This window comes from Archocentrus centrarchus, chromosome 16, assembly GCF_007364275.1.
Source record: "Archocentrus centrarchus isolate MPI-CPG fArcCen1 chromosome 16, fArcCen1, whole genome shotgun sequence".
In the NCBI taxonomy this organism is placed as follows: domain Eukaryota; kingdom Metazoa; phylum Chordata; class Actinopteri; order Cichliformes; family Cichlidae; genus Archocentrus; species Archocentrus centrarchus.
In genome coordinates, this window is record NC_044361.1 from 14064584 (window position 1) to 14090443 (window position 25860).

At 39.3% G+C, this 25860-nt stretch overlaps 1 protein-coding gene across 3 annotated transcripts; it reads left to right on the top strand.

Moving 5' to 3' along the window:
- The first annotated feature begins 1650 nt into the window (after nt 1-1650).
- On the top strand, nt 1651-24393 carry mroh1 (maestro heat-like repeat family member 1). 3 transcript variants are annotated; one of them, XM_030749982.1, is made up of 45 exons: nt 1651-1788; nt 3791-3893; nt 4036-4181; nt 4760-4891; nt 5051-5213; nt 5760-5858; nt 6036-6187; nt 6925-7065; nt 7279-7371; nt 8143-8221; nt 8586-8699; nt 8964-9037; nt 9202-9324; nt 9779-9886; nt 10105-10249; nt 10441-10481; nt 10837-10978; nt 11213-11265; nt 11507-11614; nt 11996-12115; nt 12226-12348; nt 12451-12597; nt 13350-13376; nt 14528-14650; nt 14747-14826; nt 15145-15286; nt 15442-15537; nt 15826-15930; nt 16133-16268; nt 16564-16676; nt 16773-16925; nt 18058-18114; nt 18389-18486; nt 18663-18828; nt 19075-19244; nt 19350-19487; nt 19619-19733; nt 19921-20067; nt 20164-20230; nt 20348-20469; nt 20889-21038; nt 21182-21316; nt 21558-21660; nt 21863-21928; nt 22022-24393. In XM_030749982.1, the coding sequence occupies exons 2-45, from the start codon at nt 3872-3874 to the stop codon at nt 22096-22098; spliced, it is 4911 nt and encodes a 1636-aa protein (XP_030605842.1). In that variant the 5' UTR covers nt 1651-1788; nt 3791-3871; the 3' UTR covers nt 22099-24393. The 3 variants fall into 3 exon arrangements, with proteins under 3 accessions (XP_030605842.1, XP_030605845.1, XP_030605844.1); XM_030749984.1 differs by having other exon boundaries at nt 1659-1788; nt 3813-3893; XM_030749985.1 differs by lacking the exon at nt 13350-13376.
- The last annotated feature ends 1467 nt before the right edge of the window (nt 24394-25860 follow it).

Consider the following 25860-nt stretch of genomic DNA (forward strand, 5'->3'; position numbering starts at 1 on the left):
AACAAAGAAAAAAAAAAGAAGTCAAATATTAATTTGCATATGTGAGTTTTATTTTGTATAATTGCTACGTCTGAGAGCATGAACACTGGATGCCCTTCCTGACATAGCCCCACAGGGATCTGTGTCTCCTCCCTGTTCTGAACCAGGGAGCTTTCACTTTTTTCTGAATTAGTTCACAGTGTCAATCCATTGTTTAAGTAGATTAATTTTTTTTATTTTTTGTTAGCAGATTATATATATTTTAATAGCTTTCAATAGTTTATCCAGTTTAGGGGCACAGGGACCTGTCATAACCTGAGCAGCAGGGTACACAATATGACAGTCACAGGGCTATGAGGGGGCCGGCCAGCACAGTCCCAGCAGATGGTTAGTCGGAGGGAGTAGATGTCATCATACAATTTGTCCCTGAAAACACTGTTCCATGGTGTGAGGCCATATCCCGATTTTTAAACTGGGCCATTCCATGACAACTATATTTAGCTGAAGGACCCCATTCAAGGTTATGTCCCTGAAGACCCCCCATGAAGCCCATGACGTGTGTATGGTAAGTGTTTCCTCTCAGAAAGATTTATTTTCAGACCACTGAAAGTGGTTTTGGTGTCCTTTCGTGCAACACCCTTAAATTATGTATTTAATTTAATTTTAAAGCATAATTATAGAAAATGATGCTAATGCATCTTACTGACTGTTGATGACATTTAGGCTGGCAGTAGCATCATTGTAAATGGACAAAATCTGTATGTCCTCTGTGTGTCAGAAAGTGTCCTTTGCTGTGATTCTTTGTGGCTCCAGCTTTAAGGTTTTAAAGGAAATTAATAAAATTAGTTTGAATACTTTATTCTTTTTTCACCAACAATTTTATAAGAATAAGCTTATACCAGGCCCAGCTAGTCTTGTTTTTAGGTTAAGTTTGAATAATAGAAAGATGTTTTAAAAATAATAATCAATTAAAAATTTACATGTTCATGATGAATTCCACTGGAAATTCATTACACTAACGTTAATTTATTGCCCTTTTTTAAACATGAGAGAAAGGCTGGAGGGAAACTGGATATAAACTGGAAAGTGTGTTAAATATCTAATGTAATGTCAATTTCTTCATAGCTCTATAAAACTCTTCTTTTAATTGGATTGGTTCTTGCTGTGCTCCTCCTGTAACCTGTCTGGTAGAATATTCATGTCTATCGGAGATACTAAATGTCACACAAAATAACTGGATTCTTTATAACAATACTATTTCACAGGTAGGTCCAAGACAAGATTGGAATTTGCATCCATTTTTACTCTATGTAACACTGTTAAAGTCCTAAAAGACCCAAGGATTGTCTCTGTAGATAGAACACCCCCCCTGTCCCCACCCCCCGTCCCCACCCCTATTCGGGCATGTAGATATTTCCTATTATTATTTTGTTAGTAAGTGAAAAGTGAGTGAAATCCCACTCAATGTAGTTTCTTCAACTAAACTACATTAAATACTCACACCCACTTTATCCACCGTTGCAGCCGTTTTCACTCCTCCACAGACAGATTTCACGCTTGAGTCATGTCTGCAGACCTGGCGGCAGCAGTAGTGGCAGCAGCTCTGTGGGTCTCAGGTCTGCACCCTGGCCACGCCCCCTGCTTGATACGTCCCTGCTGACTGAAAGCACATGACCAGGCGTGTTTACACCTGCAGTCTTTAGTCAGGCGCTTACAGCGCTAACGTTAATTTTTTGCTTTTTAAACACCGAGAGAAGACTTGACAGTGTGGTGTGAGATTGCAGTCTGGCAGACGCTCACTGGGAGCTGGTGAGTTAGCCAAATTAGAAAGGCTGTTGTTTTGCTTCAGTAAGGAGGCTAGTAGCTCTTCCGTAGCAGCTGCTGCTGCTAGGTTAGCACGCTAACGAGTCTTAGGGGTCGGTTGCGACAGCAGCATCACCACCCAAGCCGGTTAAAGTTAAAAGTTAAACAGTAAAACGATCTACAAATGGCTTCACTCAAACCGCTTTATTTAGCTTCGCCCACAAGGTGTGTTTGCCGGTGATGTCATCTTTCTTTATGGCTTAAGCAATGTAAAATTAAATAAAAATGAACAAGCTAGCAGCAACGTTTAAGCTGATAATGATGTTAACCAGTGAGCAGAGCAGGCGTGGCGGGCTGATATAAAGTTAGGTACAACTGCACGGATAATGGCAGCTTTTGGTTGAATACAGCATTAAACTCATTAATAGATGTTAGCATGTCTCAGACATGAACCTGCCACATTGGTCAATATCAACCATCTCCCCTAATATAATTAACTCTAAATGAGAAGCTGTTGTCAGGGGTTAAAGTGGGATTTGGCAGGCGTTGGAACTAAGATGGGCAGTAGCAGTGCAGCATGAGGAAAATAATTATTTGTTCTATGAGCTCCAGCAGATTTTTCTTTGTGTACAGACTGATAGGCTGAACTGATGCTGCTCTGATTGTGGATTTGGCCATCTGAATTCAACAAGATATATACAGCTGTTAATAGTATAAAAGGCAGAATTCAGTGAGTTAATCTAATCAGCAGCACCTTAAACTGATGTCTGCTACCCTTGATTTAACCTAGTAGCAGTACCCTAGATGTTATCAGTCCAATATAGTGCATTGGTATAAACTTTATTGCAGTACTGCAATCTAACCAGTTTATCCAGCTCTAAACTGGTATTTTCATGTAACCTTTGAATAACACAAAGTTGGTATACTTCAGTTTGTTTTGCAAAAAGTATCACAGAAACATAATTCAGCAATACATCACGTAGATCCGGGCAGCATGGTGGTTAGCACTACTTGCCTCACAGCAAGGAGGTCCTAGGTTCAATTTCACCTTGGCCTGCATGTTCTCCCCATGTCTGCTTGGGTTTTCTCCCGGGTACCCCCCCCCCCCCCCCCCCTCCCAAAAAAAAAAAAAAAACCCTTAGCAGGATAAGCAGAAGAGAATGGCTGGATGGATCATGTAGATCCAGTATCTGATTTTAAAACTCTAACACTGCGTATAAGACTTAAATTCTCAGTTTATAAAATTCCAGGCCCTGTGCTTTGAAAACTATTTCTCATGTTCCTCTCTCGTCCTGTTTTTCTTACATCTTTCTCAGTCTATTAATGTCACACATTTTTTCTTTCCTTTTCCCTGGGAAATTCAACAAATGTACAGCAACTGTACATTTGGCTTTTTGTGACTGTTTGGGTGTTTGCTGATATTTGTTGAGCTGTTTGAAAAGTTAAAATTGAAATTACTTGCCATTTAAAAACAGTGCTCACTCCTCTTCTGTGGCACTAACTAGATGCTGAGTACCAAGACCGAAACCTTATTTACACCAGCACCATGAATGCATCACAGGGATGAAAAGGAAAAAGTGTGTTGAAGGTGTAAGTGGACAGTTGGATGTCATTGTTTTGTTTGTTTTTATTACTGAACAAGTATCTCCATGCCATCACTGGACGCAAAGCCAGGCTGCAGCACATGAAAAATTAACTCACTAGAATGCATAGAATGCACTAACCTGCCTATCAGATTGAGTTAATCATTAACTGAAGGTGCTGAAATGTCATTCCGGATAATTCCGACCCACTTTAACCCCTGGTTGTCATGTTTCTGCATAATTACTGCAAACATAGGGCGCTTGGTATATATATTTTATAAAGGAACATCCTACTGGCATGGTAATATTAACATTTTAGGTGAGAAATAAATCATTTTGGTTGCTCCTAAAAACTGAGGCTTATTTCCACTAAAAAAAAAAAACAAAATGGTAGCTTCAAGAACAGTGTTTGCTGTCTTCCATAGCTCTAGCCCATCTGTATCCTAGGAGAAACAATCCATCATTGCCCTCAAGCTCCTGGAAGCCAGAGCTCCTTAGTGTCCACCATGGATGACACAGATGTTGAACGTGAGTCTTGTCTCTTCTCTTCTGAAGGCTAAGCTATATGTATTTAACATAGGTCATTTCAGGTTTCTAAAATGTTGTCCATCCATTTGTGTTTACTCCTTTTCTACTCCGATATGTCTCTGAGATTGTGTTTTCCTTTTAGAGGTGACCCTGGCTCTACTTGATGCAGCCACTGATAAAGACTCAGAGGTCCAGGAGCAGGTCAGGAAGTCTATTTTGACTCTGGGAAAACAGCAGCCAGACCGAGTGTTGGCCATGTGTCAGGACTACTTAGTGAAACATCCAAAGGTAACAACTCAGAATAGTGAGAGTCTGTACTAAAACAGACATCAACTATAATTTACTTAACTAAAACACAACTGCAAATTTTATTCAGTGTTTAAAAGCAATATGAACAGTTAAATACGGTTTTTGTTTTTGTACATTTTTTTCACTGCACAGCAATCAATGAGATTGTTTAAGCTGCAGAGTCTTTTGATACTGTTGTAGCCACTGACCTTGTTCAGTTTTTTAGTTGATGGCTTTCTTATGGAGATGGTGTAAAATGTTAATTAATACTTTCTTTGCTTATTTGAAGGCAGTTACAGTATTGTGTTACAGATGAACTACTGGTCCACCATTTAAATGTTCTGTTTTGCTCCATTGTGTTCCTGTTCTCCATTATTAAGTGCTTCATCAGTGAGGCTGGTAATGTTTTCACATTATTAGTCTGTCAGCCTGTGTCAAAATGAAGGCTTATTATTTGTGTGGTCCCAAAGCAGCTGATGTTGTCCAATCCCAGGCCTGCCTCTAGTCCTTTTTTTTCTTTTTCATCTTTTTATATCTCCTCTTCATGTCTTCCTCCTCTTCATCTGATCTTTGTGTAGTTGGTGGTGAGCCACAGAGTTGTGATTCTTCAGACTATTGAGCTGATTGTTGGCTGCAGGATAGAAGAGATCAGTCTCCCCAGGATAAAGAGTACTATCTCCCTCGCCTCAGATGAAATGACCCGATCAAAGGTAGAATATTTACTTTTATTTATTGATGGTTATATTTTTAAAGAGTGTGGGCATTACATGATTTAGTTTCAGATAATATCCCCCTTACTGTCATACAGTCTCATGCAGTCCCTGTCTTACATCCTTTTTATTGTTGTTCTGCCATCCTGGTTGATTCAGGAGGTCATCCCGGACTGGCAGCAAGCAGCCAGTAATATCTTGGTCGCGGTGGGTAACAAGCACATCAATGATATCATGGAGGAGATATTAAACAAGTTCCAGCCGGGGGTCCTGCCTCACTTCTTTGTAGTCCAAACACTAGCAAGCCTCTCTGAGTCAAATGGTAAGAACATTTTTAAGGAAGGAAGGGGAAACATGTGTACTAATACTGTAAGGAAGCCCACATGCAGACCAGGTCCGAATATTGGCTCACAAAGAAAGCATTCAGCAGTTGCAGAGAAAAAGGTAAACCTGTTAAACCTGCAGAGTAACAGGACTTACAGGTAAAATTTGTCAGTCTGTGGTGCATTTAAAGTGTGGCTGATGTTACTAATGCTACATTTAAACTTGAATCAGTGTTTCATGGCATGAAACTCAACAAAATGAAATATGAAAATACTGAATAATTAAAAAAAAAAATAGTCTCAGTTATCTGCAACACTTATATCTGAATGGAAGTCCTTTGTGGCCATAGCCAAATAACCCAATAGAAAGATGCATTTAAATGATGCATGCATTAATGTTTAATGCCATTTGCTTAGAACCTTTCTGTACCTTTGCAGTGTGTAAACATTAGGAGGATAGTGCAGAAAAAAAATACAATGTATGTCTCACTGCTTTTATAGAGAAAGTGGGATGTACTAAGTGTGTAATCTTCTATGTTTTCTAGTTTATGGCATGGTACCATTTCTGAATGCTATTCTGGGAACCATGTTACCCATGCTGAGCATGGCAAAACAGGACAACATGAAGTGGGTCTTCTCTTCTGGTAAGAACCACCCTACCTGTTTTCAAGCAATTTCTTAGATTTTAACTGAACAAACTAAACAAAAAAATCCACATTCCGAACATTCACATGTTCCCTTTCCCTGCACTTTGTAATCAAACTGCTTTTCTCTTCCCATCTTCCTCTGTTTCCCTCTTTGTTTTGCTTCTCTTCTTGCAGCTCTGTGTCATTTCAGCGACAGCATCTTGGAGTACCTGGCCAACTTAGACAAGGCTCCAGATCCTTCGGTCAGAAAAGACACATTCTCCAGTGAAATCTATGCTGCTTTTGAAATCCTCTTCAATAACTGGTTGCAAAGTAGAGAGCCCAAGGTTGGTTGATTTTTGTGAATTGAGCATTATAAACTGAACTACAGTAGACCATACAAGTGACAAACTACCTGCAACTTTCATGAAGTCACGAGTTGAGGCAGTGTTGAAGGAAGCTGAATCATAAAGGAAGCAGAAGTAAGCCATGTAAAGTGGCAAAAAACCCCAACAATAATAACAAATACATTTTCTCAGCTTGCAAAAATGTACTGACAAAACACTTTTGGTGTAATTTTCCATCCATTTTCTTCCACTTGTCCGGAGGTTGTCTGTTAATAATTTGGAACCATTTAGAATCCAGTAGCATCCTGGGGCTCTGTTTTGTGCAGTTTTCTCCCATCATGGAGGCACACTGGTTTACCGGGAAATACCACAAAGGCAGTTTTTGAGTATTCTGGAAGGTGCTGCTTGTTTTTTTTGTTTTTTTGTCAATAAAATAGTTGCAACAGTCACAACACTTAATAAGAAGAGGATGACGTCACTACTTTTTTATTGAGTCTTCATTAATTTGTGTTACGAAGCCAAACTATTAAACCATTGCGCTACCATTCATTTATTATTTATTTATTATCTTCTTTATCAAAAAGATACTTGTTCTGTGACAGAATATTTACTGTAATCACAGGCTGTTGATCTGTAGGGTATTCATATTATTAATTGTTTTAACATGTCCCAAGTGCTCCCCACGTCATGTCTTCCACCTCATATTCTGCCTCGTTTTCTGTATGTTTGGTTTCCAGTTGAGGCTGACGGTGGCTGAGGCAGTGGGATCAATGTGCCACCTGATGGCCAGCGATAAACTGGAGGAGCAGATTCCCAGACTTGTTCCTGCCATCCTCTCCCTGTACAAGAAAAACAACGAGCACTACGTCATTAGCAAGGTGGGTGCGGTGGCTCTAATGCAGAGGTCATTATGAATTTTTGTAAAAAAAAAAAAAAAAAGTCATTTAGAATCATTTAGGTGAGGAAATGAGGGGCCATCACTCTCTGTCCATCTCTAAACTCTATCCTGGCTTTAAGTAGGAATTTATCTTAAAGTGTGTGTGTGTGTGTGTGTGTGTGTGTGTGTGTGTTTGTTTGTTTTGTTAAACCAGAGTCTGTGCCAAGTCTTAGATGCTTCTGTCAACATGGGCAGCAGGGTGCTGGAGACACAACTGGAGGCACTACTCTTTGCACTGCATCAACAGGTACACTTCAAGTACATTTCTTTGTTTCTTTGTGTAGTAATATATTGTTTTCATTGATAACATGGTGTAGTGGTCGAAAACAAATTGTTAGAAGAATTGTGTTGTATTGTTTCTGTTGGGTGTGAGAACTGCTTACAGTATTGAAAGCCCAAATCTGTGGCTGAGTAGACTGGGTTATTTCTTGTAGGTTGTTTACCCATGTTGTTTTCTTTTGTGATGAATCAAATGACAGTCACAATCACTGTGGTCTGATGATTTCATATCCTTGTGACTCAGCTGACACTTGGCCCGATGGGAGCGATGGCATGTTACAGCAACGGTGTCAGTTACAGCGGTTGCACTTATCAGTTCCTCCTGTAATCTTTTGCTTCATTTTATAACTGCAATATACAACACTGCTTAAAAGCACATTTGCTGAATTTATATGGTTGCTGTGAAATCTGTTAGGAACATTTTTCACAGCAACCATATAAAAGCACATTTCAACCATGACATCTGAAACCACAGAAACCGCATTAGAAACCCATGATTGGCCCATGCCGAATGCATATATACTGTTTAATTTTTTGTTTGGTTTTTTTTTTTCTCCGCGGTTGTTGTTGTAATGATAATAACTGCAGTGGTAACAATATTCATAAGAAGAATAAGAATAGTACTTCATGGGTAGTAATTGCGCTGTGGTGAGCCATTTATTTTCCTGATTTAACTAAAACTCACCAGAATAATTTGCTATTACAGACAACATGATAACTCTTCCTTGGTCTCTATCAGGTGTCTGCCCCTGTTGACTACAATAACCCTCCGACTGTCAAGAACCACAATGAGGTCCTGCGCTGCTTCAGTTTACTTGGTACTGATTTTTGTGTGTGTGTTTATTTGTATACAGTATCTCTCTATTTAATGTCTTCTTGTTGTTCATGTTAAGTGTATGTTGACAGTTGAATGTTGTCCGGCAGCTCCAGGCTTTTCTATCTGGTTTAGTTCTAGGGAGTCACAAGAGCAGTAATGAGATCATGCATTAGTGCTAGACCCAGTTTCCACCATAAGGCAATTAGATTAACTGGAAGTTTGTGGACTCTTCCTCTTTCTTGCTTTGCTCGTCTTTGCCTTTTTTTGACCTCCTTTTTGTTTCTCTGACACAATACGTATTTCACATTTAAATTTCTGTCTCTCTCTCTTTCTTTTTTTTTTAACTTCCAATTCTCTACGTCTAGCTAACTCTTTCCCAGATCGCATGGTTATGTTTGTTCTTCAGAAGTTGGAGAACAGTAACGAGCGAAGCAGGATGGGCTCCTTGGCTGTGCTTCGTCACCTCATCAATTCATCCAGTAAGGAATTACGATAACAGACCCAAACATGACATTAGCTGTTCTCTGATCACACACGCTTGCGTCTGTCACTCTTCAGACATTTCAAGACATTTCAAGAAGAAACTGAACCAAGTTGGTCAGTTTTCCATAAATGATTCCATAGTATTAATTTATGTGTATGTGTGCACATAAATGCTCACCACATAATTATTTATTTACTTTGTTTTGTTGTCTGATTTTTTTTTTTCGAGTCTTTACTTTATTTCTGCATGTTTATTACAGCTTCTACTATGGAGAGCAAGAAGCTGCTGATTCTGGCCAGCATCAGACAGCCCATGGCTGACCATAGCAACAAGGTAACACAGTATCCTGCTGTTAAATGGAATCATGATGGGTGGATGAATTGATTGTTGCTCTTGTTTTTTTTTTACCCTTTTCCTTAAGCTTTTAGGTCTTTAAGTACTCCAGTCATTGTCACAGCTTACTCTTGTGTCTGACTCAGCATATTTGTGTTTCTCAGGTGAAGAAGCGTGTGGTCCAAGTGATCAGTGCCATGGCTCATCATGGCTACTTGGAGTTAGAAGGAGGGGAGTTACTGGTTAGATTCATAGTTCAACACTGTGCTTTACATGACACATATCAGGTACAACTCCTTTAGTGTTCATTTCTCTCTCTTTTTTTTTTTTTTTCTTTTCTCATTTGTGTGGAAGTTTTTTGTTAAAGCTGCTTTTTCAATATTTTATATGTATGTTGGTATAGTGGCTTATTTGCACAGGACAGTAAAAACAAATGTAATTTTCCATTTTCTGCTTAATTAAAATGACTAAGGTACAAAAATAGACATTTAAGCAGGCAGACACATACCTGCCTATACTTTCATTCAGTACAAATAAACTAACACTTTACCATAAGGTTAATGTACCATACAGAGTCCAAAATTATTGGTAATCAGTGACAGGATGTTTCAAACCTGCAGAATTTGAGGCCTTTAACTTCCCAGATTAAAGAAATGTAAAAAAAATGTTGCTGTATGGAAAGAACCGTTGAAGATGCTAAAAGTAAAATATGTGTTCCCAACTGTGCACGTGTCTCTTTAGCGAAGCCAGAAGCCCACAGATCCAGAGGAGGTGACTAATGAGTCACTCAGATCAATGTGTGACAACACCCTTCATCTTCTCACGACCACTGTTGGACGACTAGCTGATGTATGTACAGTTTCTGCCTGTCTGTGTTGATCTAATGCTGCTTATATTAACATCTCTTGTTCAGAGAAACACTGTTAGCTGCAGGAGTTTGTGAAGACTTTTTCAGTGCTGTGCATGTGTGAAACTTAGATTTCCTGACTAGCAGTTTAGGTCAGTTGTTTGTGTAAATTGGAGGAGCATTGCTGCGATACTTAACATATGCATTTTGTTGTTTGAAGGTACTATGGCCCAAGCTGCTGTACTATCTGACCCCTACACAGTACAGCAATGCCACTACTCCTCTCTGTAAGAGTCTTATAGTGCTGGGCAACAAGAAGAAAAATAACCAGGAGCCCAGCTTCAAGATAGACTTTACACAGGAAGGTACGAGGCTATGGACAGTTTACTGAAGTATAAAAAGCAGTCTGCTTCAATTGGTCTATGTTTCAATGTTGTGTGTAGAAGTGGAAAAAAAATAACATTATACATAACTTTTAAAGCACTGAAATGTGTTCTTACAATTCTTGTTCTGAATAATTTGTTTAAGTTAAACATGTCTCATCTCTGTGTTTCAGTGAATCTACCATCTCCCCAAACACTGATGATCAGACTGCTGGTAAGCAAATTCAAAAGGAGCACAAACGTGGACCATTGTCAGCTAACTGGCTGCAGCAACATATTATAATAAAATGTAAAAAATGAATTCTATGGATTTATTGTGCTAAAATAATCCAGTGGTGTGTATATGTGTATATTTATTTATATCAGTTGCCATTTTTACTTCTTTCACACACTGTGACTTTTAATACAAAATTCTTTGTATTTGTGTTTATATTTCTGGCTCTTTCTACCATGTTTGCTGAGAATAACATAATAATCAAGTCATACAGATTTTACTGCAGTCTGTAGGTTTGTCATTTGCATGTATGTGTGACAGGTATCTGCTTGTATCTTGGTTTGTGTTTGTGTAGGTGAATGCAGCTTTTCCATTAAACAACAGAGGCCATGGAGCTCCATCCCTCTCTCTCCTCCAAATCCTCAGTGTTAACATTCACCCCAAGGCAGAGACAGTCTGGGACAAAGAAGTACCTCAACTGGTTACAGTACTCGAGGGTATGAAAATAATTGGACATAATTATTTTATGCATTTATTTATATTATATAATTTCTTTGAAGGAAATGTGGCATTGCTGTAGTGACACCAACTGATGCTAAAGTTTTGGCACTTTTACCCTTCAGTGTTTGTCACGCTAGTTTTTTTTTCTTATACAGTTTTTCATTTTCCTCATTTACAGTATTTGTCTCCACTTTGGTGGACCAGTCTGACTGTGTTTTTGGTTTTGATAGAGTCAACAGCAGAGAGTCTGGATAAGACAGAGTGGGACAAGAAGCTACTGGAGGTGTGTTTTTTGTACTTTCAGATATTTTCTTATTTGAATGCGTCAGTGTTTTGCAGCTGAACAAAACTAAAATGTGGTCCCAATATGATAATTCCCACATATTTGGGAACAGAGTGAATGATGGTTGTCACCTTTATTAGGCTGTTTGTATAGTTGGACTGTTAAGATCTCTGCTTTGTAAGGAAATATTTAAATCAGTTCATTTAGGCAGTCATTCTCAATGTGCTAAAATTGTCGACAGCTCTTGTCTAAAACCCTGACAGCGCTTGATGATGACAAGTGGGTATGTCAGTTGGCAGCTGAATCAACAAAATACCTCTCTACATATAACAACGCCTTAGAGGAGAAGGTAGGTACCTTTTTATTAAACTGCAGAGGAGATAAAACCTCAAAACAGACCTGAAACTGTAATATTCTGAAATAAAAGTCACACCACAGACGGCGCACAGCACAGGGAGTACCATGTGCACATTTTAGTGTGCTTCCTCATTCGTAAATCCAATTGCAAGGTATAATTTGATTAGGTCGTCTGCTGCAAGGAATGCTTAGCAGGATACAGCCTTGCAAAGTGAAACAATGTGGTTTCTTGACACAAAAAAACAGTTATTTATTTATTTTGCCAGGAACATTACATACAGAAAGGTGAAAAGTTAAATACACTGAGTCGAATGTGAAGCTTAAAAATATTCACAAAACTAAACTGGTTGATTTCAAAATTGTCTATTTTTAGAGCTTCCTGTATCGATGTATAGGAGCGACTCTCCAGCACTGTTTCAATAAGGAGCTGGTAAAAAAACAGCTGCAGGAAATTCTCCTCACAGCGCGACACAATGATGCAGTTGAAAGAGAGGTACCTCAAACACGTCACTTAAAAATATTCTTTCATACAGAACACCAGTTTATATGGTGTTTGTCCAACACTTGGTCTAACTTTACATTTCTGTAATCTGCGTCTCTCAGGGAGTTGCGATGGGCATTGGTCTGTGTGCCAACAGCCACTTAGAGGGAACTCTGGCTAAGCTGGATGAGTTTGGGAAATCAGATGCCTTCAAGAAGTCACCGAGCATCTTCAACCTGCTCAAAGTAAAAATTACTGTTATGTCTCAGAGGGAAAATGTGTTGTACAAATGCCAAGTTTCAGTACAGTTCAGATAAACTAACTGTACCCCCTTTGTCTTCCCACAGGAGCGAAATGATGTCGAGGTGGAGAAAGTGAAAAGCACGTTAATCCTGTGCTATGGTCAGGTTGCTGTGAACGCCCCTCCAGAGATGATTCTGAACCGCATTGATCAGGACATCCTTCGCTGCATCAGTAAACACTTCAACACCAAGGTAATGTAAATATTAAAGGAACAAAGCAGTCAGAGGAGCGGTTTGTGCAGGGAAATTATAATCACCTTATAATTTGATACTAATGAAAAGATAGTCTGTAACTTTAGGATGCCATTATTTGAGATGTTGTTGCCGGCTGTCACAAACTCTGACTGAGGTGATCAGGCAGTTGTGGGTGAACATGGAAATGTTTAGGGCTGCAACTATCAATTATTTTAGTAATAGAGTGTTCTATTGATTATTCCATCGATTATTCGAGTAATCGGATAAGAAATACTTTTTCGTATTAACAGTTATATTTTAACTTCCTTTCATTCATTCATTCATGCTGTGTCAAACAAACAGTGGTGGATGGAGCAACTACAAAATTCTCTTTTCTTCACTTGCTGATCAGGCATAAAAATTATTTTGACGGAGCCCCTCAGTTCTTCTGGTACCACACGATCGCTAGTGTAATGTGTAAGAGACAAAACTCTTTGTGTTAAAGGGAATCTGTTCTGCTAATGCTCCGCTTACATGGAGACCCCTGAGCTGCAGAGTTTAAATAAAGCATCGAAGCAACAAATTTGCTTTGAGTATTTTTTATACTCGAATTATTCGAGTTACTCGGGGAATCGTTGCAGCCCTAGAAATGTTACACATCATTTAACCTGTTTATTGATGAGCATATTTGATTTTTACAACTTAATCTTGCAGGAATCAGGACTGTATTTGTATGCAAGCTCATTCCTTATCACCTTTTTTTCATACAGGTTCTGGGGATTAAAGTAGAGACAAAGGTATTGTCACAGGATTCCAGGAGCTTTGCCTTTAATTCTTGCTAGTTAACATTTCCTCTTTGCTCAGTTTTGTCTCACCCTCCTTTCCTAATGAATTTTGTCTTCACTTCTGCATACTTCTGGTGATATTGTCACTAAAATCATACATGAATGTCTTCAATTTGAGAAGTCTCTGAACAGTAAAACAGCTTTTTCTTTAAGCTTTTACCCAGTTTGGCTGTATCTGTGTGAAGTTTCAAAGTGGAAGAGCATCAGACTTTAGTGTCCTCTGAAGGCATTCATGAATGATTAATCACTAATATGTTTCCAGTGTGGTGGTGGAGTCCGCGTTGATTTTAAAATGCAGTTTGAGAACTCTTTTACATTCAGTCATTTAAGAGACAAAAATGTGTCACAGCTAAAGGTGGTTTTTGATCAGTGGGAAACAATCTCGAGTAGTGCTGCTTATTGTGATAAGAGACTATGGTCTGCATCTGTGAATGTAGCTTTAAAGTGATACATCACTGAAAATATATGACATACTTAGCCCATGAAAGCATGAATGGTGACCAAACAGACCACCTCCTTTGCTTTCATCCTTGTTAAAAAATATTCGGGTCTATGATCATAATGCATTATCTATTTATTGTTACGCTGTTAACATTTTGTTTTGTGTAATGAAAATCATTTGGAGGAAAAGCTGTGTTCACATGGAGTGAAGCCAGGGTGTCATTCATAGATAATACCTCCTGATTCGTCTCTCTGTGATCTTCACTCTTGGCTCTCATTCTTCCTTTGTGTCTTTAGGTGCTTAAAGGTTGATTGTTGTTAAATTACTCACCAGTGACTCACCCTCAGTGTGAAAGGCTTTTGCAATTTCTAGCTGATCAGAGCCTGCAGATGGTTTGCTGTGGCTCTTATCTCCTAACGTGACTTCTATCCATCTGTAGGCATGGAGGATCAATCTACAATCTACAGTTTGGATTGATTTACTGGACTGATGTTTGTTTTTATTTGCTTTTGCTTAGCTTTGTGTAGAGTTGTACCTGCTGAACAGGTTTGCAGTGCATCTTGTTCATTGTTGACAATGGAGCATGCTTCTTGACCTGAATCATTTTCTCTCTTTCTTTTTGTATTTTGTGCGCCTGCTTTTCTGTGTTCTCTCAATACAGGACCTGACTATGAAGCTCAGTTTGATCCAGAGTGTTGGCCTCATTGCCAAAGCCATCAGCGAGTGTGTGAAGAAACAGGGCTACATCTTCTCTCGCAAGCAGGAACTGATTACTGTTATGCTGGTCAGTGGTAATTAAGAGCCAACTTTTTATTACACAGTAATTGCAGACCATTACAACAACAGACATTTTCTGATCTTTTGTTCCTTCACTGGTCAGGACTTCATTAAGGCAGAGCAGGCTGATTCACTGAGGACTCCAGTACGCCAGCTTGTGATGAGCACATGTGCCAACCTTATGTATCCTTCACTTCAGGAAAGAAGCTGAAATTTGCAGTGTAAAACAACAAAAATTAGACATCCCTTACTAATGGTAACTAACAGCTGCCAAATGTATGTATAGAACGCTTACTCATAAATGAGTGTAGTAGTTTAATGGTACTCTCTGTTTGTAGTTAATTAACTGTAGAACTTTATTTTGGAGTTATTTCCTTTGGTAGTTTAAAGGTGCTCCACAGAAGACCAATATGAACTAGCACTTTGCTGACCTGAAATGGCTCATCAGTGGCTGAAGATCTGTCATCTCCCAGTGTTTTCTCTTTGACCTTAATGCCTCAGGCCACTGGACCCTCCAATGACTGAGAATGAGAGCTTTGACTTGCTAAAGGTGTGTGTCAGCAGTGTGTTTTCGCTGCCGCCTGAGACACGCACTCCAGAGAAAACCAAAGAGGAGGAGCCACTCGATCCCAAGCAGAGAGAGGTGACGTGACACAGACTGAGATCTGCAGCGTCTCAGTTTGTTTGTACCACCACTAATCTTTAAACTCTCAACTGGATAACAAACTTCGCCCCTCACTATGGCCATGTGGCACATTTCCTGATGTCAGTCCAACATGTTCTGGCATATCTCCACAGGCGCTGTACAAAGACACGATGGCTGCTCTGCAGGAGCTGCTGAAGAGCATATTGGCCAGAGATCCCACACCTGATGGCCTGCAGAATGTCTTCAAGGTAAATTCTGTTTGTTTTTTGTGTTGTCTTAGCAATGTGCCCTTATTTCACTTGTCTGTTCAATATTTTTTATGTTATTATTTTAAATAAATGGTGACTGTTTTATCATTGGATTGGGGTGCTAATTCTTTCTGTTTTTAATCAAGCAAGCACATGATACAAATGACTCTTTCTGTACTCCAGTTCCACAAATAGCTTATTTCTCTCTCCTCATCATATCGTGAACTGCGATACATAAATCGTATCGTATGTATTATGTGTTGTCTGATGTGACATGACTTTGTGCAGCACATTGAGTCATGGTTGAGTTCTGGACTGGACCACGAGAGGAAGAGAGCGATCACAGCCACAGCTCACATACTGGCTTACTATCTGGATAACCTGACTGTCAAGGTATGCACACAGACATAGGGCAGATACATTGGTGTCAAAAAATGTTTTGTAATTAAACAGGTAATCATGTAATTACCATTTAAACACAGCTCAGCTGATCCCTAAATGAAAACAAATATCCTTTGCCTCAGCTTAGCAGCACTGTTTCAGTAATCGCCATTTGCTCGTTACAGTTTTTGTGTTTTTGTGCGTCTTTGTGTAGAACATGGTATCTTTCCACAACCTTGGAGCTCTGCTGGGCCGACTGTCTCCACGCTGTTCGGACCCTGTCCCCGCTGTGCGCTTCGCTGCTATCGACTGTATACACACACTGCTTTATATACAACTTCGATATGAAGGTATAGACATAGAGTGCTATGACATTTTTATTGTTTTTAGGAAGTATTATGTCATTGATTAAGTGTACCCACATTAAGACAGGGCACTAACGAGACCCTCCTTTTATGTTGTAATTAGTTTATAAAAGGGTTGCTAATCTGAAGTTGAACTGTGAACAGTTATGCCATTGTAAAGTTAATTTCCACTTATTTAAATATTTCTATTAGAACCTCTATAATGCTTATCTACCTCAAACTTTCCTTCCATTGTGGTGACTTGATTTTTATTTATTTATTTATTTTTCCTGGTTCCTAGGCTTCTCCTTGGATTACAAGGATGAATCTGTAGACTCTTTGCTGCCTTTGAAGGATCGGCTGGAGAATCCCGACCACTCAATTCTGTACAAGACCTGCTCAGACCTCACCAAGGTACACTCAGGAAGGCTGAAAACTTTGCCAAGTTAACAGGTTAAGAACCTTCACAGTGCAGTGGTGTGTAACTGCATCTTTCCCTGCATGTATCAGGTGATGAGTAAGCGTCTGCCTCAGCAGCAGCTGACGACAGTGGTGTTCATGCTGTTTGAAGGGCTCGTCGACAGCCAGACAAACTGCTGTAGAGCTTCAACTGTCATTCTAAATACTCTGCTCAAGAACAGAGGAGGTGGACTACAAGACCTGGTAGCGCACACACACTCACACTTGGACAGCCCTTAGTTGCATTTGCAGAGGTCTATGAAGTCATTATGTATAACATGGAGTTGCAAGGAAAAAATGATAAACTCTTTGTGATGTAGATGAATACCAATGTAATTACAGTCTGACTGAGGTGATAACACAGAAGTAGTTTTACTTTTCCTGCCTTTTTTGAACACATTAAGTAATCAGTCATAGTCAAAGCTGGAAAAATGCTAGTGCTTTAAGAGGTTGGTAGTGTGGCTTATAGAAGTGCATATTCCCCTATAAATAGAGATGCCACAAGCAGGAGGAAAGCAACTACAGAGCAGCAAGCACCTCTAAAGATGTGGATGTTAATCAGTCCACACAAAGAACTAATCACCTACAAGTGAATTAAATTCAAGACTGCTGCTACTCTCCTAGGAGTGGGCGTCCTTCAGACATCAAAGAGCAGAACCCCGAGTCGTGGGAGTTTGAAAACAAAAAAAAAACCCAACAACAACAGCAAAACATCATCAGAGATCTCTAAACCTGTTAAAGTGTTTGTTCCTGTATCCACTAATGGAAAAACACTGAACAGGAATAGTCCCAATTGAAGGAAAAGTTTGCAAAAGACCTCATCTCATGATTTGGAGCTGCTTTGCAAAAAAAAGGCCCAGAAATATTGATCAATGAGGCAGCAATAAACTGAAAATTGCATCCTGAGGTTTTACAGGTGAATGCCAGTGTAAGACTCAGACCCAGAGAGCACACATGAATAAACACCAGACTGGTTCAAAAAAGAAGGAAATTCAGCTTTTTGAATGATCAAGTCAGAGTCCTGACTTTAACTTTAAAAAATATTGATGAAATATTTCAGAGAGTTAAAAAAAATAAAATAGTTACTGAAGATATAAAAAAAATGTTATTAGTTTCATTAGATCCTGTTTGTCTAAAATTATGTTGACGATCCTCATTTTGCATTTTTAGTTATCAATTCAGAAGTCCTACTAAACCCAAACATTTCACAAACATTATTGTACAATAGTAACTATCGAGACATGAAGTGTTTTACCTAATTCTACCACTAGATTACCAAACACAGTGATTGTTTGTTTGTTTTTGTCTTTTTCTATGTTGTTTGGTGTGTATGTAGGTCCCAGAGATGCTGGAGGTGCTACATGTGCGTCTGCAGAGCATTACAGAGGAGCAGGTAAGGACAAACATGAGTATATAGTTCATGGCATTCCTTTAAATTATTCATAAGAGTCATTATCAACATTTGTCATTCAAAAGCTTTTATTGTTTGGTTTATCTTATGTTAAAATAACAAAATGTAAATTGGAAGAATAGCTTTGAGCCTTATTTTACAATTATGAGCAGATTATTGCATAACTGTCTTTGTGTTTTGTACCTGATGGTTATCTGTTTATCAGCTGTTTAATATTCACTTGATGATAACGACTGTTTCTTTGTGTTGTGTTCAGGTGAGAGTGGCAGTTGGACAGACAGTACTAATCCTGGCTTCTCAGCATCTACAGACTGTTATCAATACACTAGTCAACCAGCCGCTTCCGTATGACAAGTAAGTATTCAGATCCTTTAAGTGCTCTACCTCAGCATGACCACATGCCAGTTATTTTAGGATTTTTCTTTTTTTGTCTTTATATAAGAAAGAATTCCTCATATTTCAGCTGTAACAGAAGTTTCTTTGGAACTTTCTGGAAGATGTGTGAACTTGAAGTGTGTTTGTTTGCGCAGCTGGACTGGTGAGATGTGGATGGCTTTGGGAGCAGACCCCATTATAGCTAATCAGATTATAGAGATGGTATTGGAGAAACTTAGCATCATGGCACCTTACGTAGACAAGAAGGAGTCATTGATGAGAGGAGGAACAACAAAGGTGGCTACCAGTCAGCCACTGGCTGTAAGTTACCAACAAACATGTGACTGACTACATTTGTATTCAGACACAGTTACTATACACAGTACACACCCCTCATGTGATAGACATTCAAAGTAATTTCATAAAAAATAATTTAACACATGTTCACTTTCCTGTGCTGATTTGAAACTTGATGAATATACCACAGATAATTATTAAACTCGCAGACAATCGATGGAGGGTGTTTCTCAGGTGTCCACATGTAATTGTGTGATTTGTGTGATTTAGATGACATGTGGTCTCAAGGAGCTGTTATTAAATGGTCAGAGTCAGGAGCCAGCAGTCAGTCTGTTCCCTCGGCTCTTCTCCTGTCTGACTGTCCGACTGGGAGCAAGCGTCGGAGTCTCGGCTCCAAGGGACAGCAACTCAAAAAACACCGCCTCCATCCACGTAGCAGGGTGCATATCTTTGTTTAATTTTATATCTATTGGGAAAAAAAAGTGTGTGTGTGTGTGTGTATTAAGTTAGATTTCAAGTGTTTGTTATCCTTTCTTCGTTTTCAGGGTAGCAGCTGATGCACTGAGGATTTTATTAGCACGAGTCCAGTTAGATGAGGTGATGAAAAGACTGGATGAGGATAATGCCTGGGATGCAATGAAGGAAGCCAGCACACATGTTAAAGGAGTGACACTGCTAGCAAGGTACGGATAACTTGGTGCTGTCAGAAATATGCACCAACCCAGTCTTGTTAGGGATTACAATGTTAAAGTAAATGTACTCTAAGTGTATTATAATGTCTTTGTAAGTATGGGTTTGTCTGTCTTGTCTTTAGGGCGATGGCTAAGCATGCTGGTCCCAGATTGCCTGCAATCGTGGAGTGTCTGTGTCCGTTACTGAACAACATCTATGAATGTCAGAGAATCACTGTCACCGCTTTCTTTTCTGAGGTGGTAAACACAGTGTGTCACTGAGCTCAGTGAAATGAACCTTATGTACCTCCAGCTTTTATCGTTATATCTAAATTGCAAATGACTTTTTTATAGTGTATGATAATCTAAGTGAAGGACAAAAATATGTTTGGTTTTTTGTTTTTTTTTTTGCTTTTTTCATCACTCTCTTATCTTCTGATTCCAGCTGTTGAACCATCATGTGGTCACAGAGCTGATGTTAGTAGATGTGTTAATGAATAACATGATGGAGAGGATATCGGATCCATGCTGCACAGTCCGCATGTTGGCTGTGCGAGGGCTGGGCAACATAGCTGTTGGCTCACCTGAAAAGGTACACATACACAAGAGCGCTCACACTCTAGGTGCTACCGTGAGTGTTCCTAAGGTTAAGTCGCTCAGAGCTTTCTCTGTATAACTTCCCTACCAGGTGAATAAATATGCCAAGGAGCTGCTGGCAGCCATGAGCTCAGGAATGGAGGAGAAAGATGATCCAGGTAAGTCAAGTGAAGATTGTTTACCTGATTCACTGCAGCTGTTCCTGAAGGTAACATGTTACTGTCATTCACCAAATCTATCTTTTTTTTTTTTTTTCTCTTTCAATAAATGTACAGATAAGCTGATTACACACGAGGCCATGTCTGGCCTGTCCAAAGTTCTTGTCCACTTAGACAAGAAGAATGTCCACTTACTTGCAGTCTACATCTTCATGAGGATTAAACCTTTCTTGGAAAGCGTAAGTTTAATTTTTTTTTTTTTTTTTTTTTGTATTTTGTATCAATATTTTTTGTGTCAATATTTTTTTGTATCAATACTTCAGCCTTGTTTTGTCTTTTTGTTTTTTTTAATTCATTCACATCTGAGGTCAGATTCCTCAAGCTTTCTTCAGTCCTGCGAGAAGATTACTTTAAATATTCAGACACAATGCTAACTTTACACATGTGGCCATTTTATTAAGTACATATGTGACTGGCCACTTTTTTGGGTATGTTTGTGGCTGGCCACTTTAGTAGGCACACAGCTGTGCCTACTAAAGTTTGTATGTCTTATGAAATTTCAAATTCATGTCAGTGTCTTGACAGTAGCAGCAATCCCACAATTTCTCCAGAAATTGTCTCGACAGAAAGGTAACTGTAGCTTCTGACTCTCAACCAGGAGAATGATGATATCCGCTGTGCTTCCATCCATCTCATGGGAAATCTGTCCAAGTTTGGCTCAGGAGAGCCAGTGTTCAAAGACCAGATCCACAATGTTCTGGTCAGCCTGCTGTTACATCTGGTTGACCCAAACTCAGAGGTGGTCAAGGTACAGTTGGGAGGATACACAAACTTTGACAGCAACTTTTTTTCTTAATGCAGATACAACGTACTTCTACAGGGTAAACTTAAATTGTGTTGTGCAAAAGTTAATGTTTTTTCATTTTTTTAATTTTTGTTTTATTTGTTTAGGCTTGCAAATATGCGATGCGAGTGTGCGCTCCTGTGGTGGGATCAGAGCAGATCACAGCCATGTTTCAGAACCACCTCCATGAAGATAAGAGCTTGCACTACGGAGAGTTCATCAATGACCTCACAAAATATCTGGTGAGATGTGAGACAGCCTCATTTACTGTAAGCTTGTTTAAATGTGAGGAAATTGTACCCCACCTTAAAAAATATGAGATAATTCAGATGGTTTTTTTTCTGAAATTAGATTGATTTGGATTCTATGAGCATTTTCTCCTGATATTTGCTTTTCCCACTGCTAAGTTAGAATAGAAGACATTATCGAAGCACATGACAGATGCTTGTTGGTGATGCTCATTGCATGTTTTGTGGGTTGTAGATTCAGGACTTTCCTGGCATGCTGAACTTCTACCACATTTCAGTCATCCAGTTCTTCAAGAGCAACTGGCCTGAGGTCAGAGCAGGAGCTGCCATGTTTATAGGTATCACTGCACTCTCTAAACTCACTCCATATTATACATTTCCTAAAACTTCTAGGAGCAAAATCAGGAGGCTTCAGATGGAAACCAGCTTCTGCATCAGTTAGTTTAAAGTATGCTAGTCGTCCTCATATGGTTTACAAATTGAAGAGATGACATAGGGTCTTACATGCCGTGCTCATAATGATTGGGTATCTGTCATCAGGGTTCTTGCTGGGAAATATTCAAGAGGAGCATCGAACCCACCTCAACATGGGCACCATCACTAAAGGTGAAGCGAAGAAGTCCCTTCATTTCCTTCAAAACTCAGATCTCATTCTGTTTGCTTGTTGGTTTTAACTTTTTTGTGTGCGCTCCTTTGCAGGTTTGGTAATGCTGCTCCAAGATCCAGATCCTGTTGTGAGAGTGAAGGCTGCTGAGGCCATGGGACACTTCCACTGACACACACACACAAATTTATAATGCTTGGTCACATAAAAATAGTAATTTAAATAAAAATATTCAGCACACTGTTAGAGTGTGAAGCCATTCTCAAATGATCCAAATAAACTAAGTGCAGACTTCCATTAAAACCAAACCAGGGACCAAAACAGGAGGAAGTAAGAAGCCAAACGCTCACATGATCATACCAATGAAAACTGAAAACACAGTCATAAACACACATGCAGATACATTTAGCAACTTTGTTTCGCCCTTCTAACCCTTTATAATGGTACTTGAAGAAAGTGTTCATTCTTAACTGTATTTTAATGACCCAGGACTGTGTTGCTCTTTACAGATAGACCTCATCTGTAGCATTCTGTCAATGAGATACACTGTGTTCTCTCAATGAATATGCGATACCTGCAAGTTTCTAGTGCGAACATGAAAACACATTTGAGCTTGAAGTAAAACGTTTTTAGAATAATTCTAGGTTCTTTGAATATGTGAGCAAGTGAAAGTTGCACATTTGAAGTACGATTATTCCACGTGAGTGTGGTTGGTAGCTAAAGTGTGTGTGTGTGTGTGTGTGTGTATAGTCATGCCAGCATTTTGTAATAGGTTCAGTGATATGTGGAGTTTAGTTCCAGAAAATCTCCGTTAAAGATAGTTGCAGTGTAGTAGGCTTGGTTTTAGTGTGCTAAAGACCCCGCTCCCACCCTTTTTGAATTTTTTTTTTTCCTGCCCTCAGTCAAGACCCTGTGAAAAGTGTTTAGATCAGTTAGATTTGTGGTTCCGTGTGTGTGAATGTGAAGCCTAAAATAAAAATAAATGCACGAGCGCTAGAGCAGATGCCAGATTTAGAGGGTTGTCAGTATGTTTGGAGGATGTGAGTAAAAGCTGCTGCTTTAATCCATATCATTAAGTCACTAAATCAGCCAGCAATAATCAGTCAGTAACTGTTAGTGTTTTTATAACCAGCAGGACTCAAGCTCAGGCGCTTTGAGAACAGAGTAAGAGTTTGACTGATAAGCTGGTGTCTAGCTCACAGTCACTCTTTAAGCATATCGATGCTGTTTATAAATCACTGCCATCTCTACAGCCGTAACAGTCATGTCTTTAGTTGGGCTTTTAAGGCTGCTTTGATTGCTTTCTTGTTTGATCAGCACACGGTTAATTTTGTTTTTTAATTGCACATTACTCAACACAACAGTTACTCACTGCACTTAAGTTAATTGCATAAAAGAATCATTGCCAAACCTCCTTCATAAAAACACCAGCCAAATGATATCAATCCATAAATCTGAGAGGTCTCACATTATTTAGGAAACTAACTCAACTCCAATTTAGAATTCTCAACAAGACAATCCTAGCCAATAAAATCATTACTATCCAGTGTTGATTTGTTGAAGAGTCCAGTTTAACCGTGATGAAACCAGTGCCAAATGTCTACAGATATCATTTCTTATATTGTAGAGATGCTGTTAATGATTTTCCTTTTTTCTAACTTTGAAAGCACTTAATTTTTGTTTAGTTTTACAGTTATTGCCTCCATCTGTGCGGTTTTAGGGTACTGCTGTGGGTTTGTGTGTAAATATGTGTGTGAGTAGTATATTCTGTGAGAATGGCTTTACATGGAACTGTAGTTTTTATGTCTCCAAATTAATGCGCTCAAAGGCAGCAAGGTGAAAATAATACAATGTGTATCCATGTTCAGATTGATTTAATGACAGACATGTCCAGAAACTCCAAATCAGGTGACAGCAGTGCATTGTTTGTTGTAAAATTTACCTCCAATATTTCTGTTGCACTTTTGAGCTCTGCTGTGCAGTCCCTGATTGGGGACCTGGTCAGCAAACCTCTGCTAATTTTCTTCCAATGTTCAGCATCACAAGTCTTTTTTTTTTTCATGTTTATTTTGCACTTAATAATAATTGAGACCCATTTGTCTCTTAATGCTTACATTCACACTATAAATGTATTAATCGCATACATAAGCTGCTCCTGGATCTGTTATAGTTACCCCTGCAAACAGGGACTCAAGGCCTCCTGCACTTTGTAACACTATGGCTTGGTTTAGGGTGGTTGGTATTGTTCTCTGTTGTTTTAAACTTTGTACCGCTGATAAGATTGTTCATGTCTTCCTGATTTTTTTTTTTTTAACATGTTGTTATGAATGTTAGATGGCGGTACGGCTATTTCAATTGTGTCTCTGTGTTGAAGCGCAAGTGTGTGCATGTCTCGTTTCAGCACAGCGTGGACAAGGGCAATCAGTGCATCTAATATGAATAAATAAACAGACCCATTATACTATAACTTGTCGTTTTGTATTTTTTTTTTCTTTTTCTAAATTATTTATACTCTTACTATAGCAGATCAACTAATATCAAGACTTTGTAGGATGCTGGATGGGTAAATCTTGAATGTCTCACTATTGTAAAGAGACCAGCATCTGTATCCAGGTATGTTTTTGTCTTCTCTGTGTGCAAACAACACATTGCCATCCTTTGATGCTTATTAATAAAAATATTTTAGACATTTCAAAAAAAATCTAATCAAATATGTGTAGTTTTCAGTAATCATGCAGGGAAATGTTAGAAAATAAAATGTTATGGTCTTTAAACCTCTCAAATTTTCAAAGGTGAAAAATTTCTGATTACTCCAATGGACAATATTATTTCGTATTAGATGAGCCGCCTGCCACAAAGTATGTTATCAGTTTCATTCACTCAATTCTCAAGTGCACCTCAAGGACAATCTGTCCTAATGCAACAACACAACAGATGAGACTTAAGTTAATGAAACAATGTAATAATGAGTCAAACAATGCTACCAGGCTAACTGCACCATATTTCACTCACTGTTCATTGTATTCATTGAGTTGTCTGCTCATTCATCATGTTCTCAGTGCAAACATGAGGTGTACCAAATTGTTACCAACAGTAATTTGTCATATGTTACATTTGTCCATCTGTATTTGTTGGGGAAATATGGGCTTACTACTGCTACTACTACATTAGAGTTTTTAATAGTGGACAAGAGGGTTGTTCCCTGTGCCTTCAGACCAGGGAGTGCATCCTGACTGCACTTACACACTGAACAACAGTTCAGAGTACCCAGCCTTCCTGGAGTCACTGGGTAGGGTGCTTGAGGGTGCGCCAACTGTCGTCCTACTGGGACATTTCATCGGTTGGAATTATTGGAATTCTGTGCAGACCACAGTTTGTCCATAACAAACACCATGCAACAGGACACCCTAGGTCGCAGGTTGATGATCGATTTTGCAATCGTATCATCAGATCTGCAGCCATATGTTCTGGACACTGATGAGGAGAGGAGCTGAGCTGTAAAATGATCACCACCTGGTGGTGAGTTGGATCCGGTGGCAGGGAAGGATGCTGGACAGACCTGGCACACCTAAACTTATAGTGAGGGTGCTCTGGGAACACCTTGCAAAGGCCCCAGTTTGCGAGATCTTCAACTCCCACCTTCGGCAGAACTTTGACAGCATTCTGAGGGAGGCTGAGGACATTGAGTCTGACTGGACCACAGAGCTACAGGTGCAAAGTGGTTGGTGCCTGTCCTGGTGGTTTGGATTGCCTCGATGCAATTCTGGCAAACCGTAGGATGACTCTTGGTTGAAACGCCTCTGGAACATCACATGAGATCTGGGGCGGTGCCTCTGGATTGACAGACTGGGGTGGTGGTCCCCATCTTTAAGAAGGGGGACCAGAGGGTGCGCACCAACTATAGGGGGATCGCACTCCTTACCCTCCCTGGGAA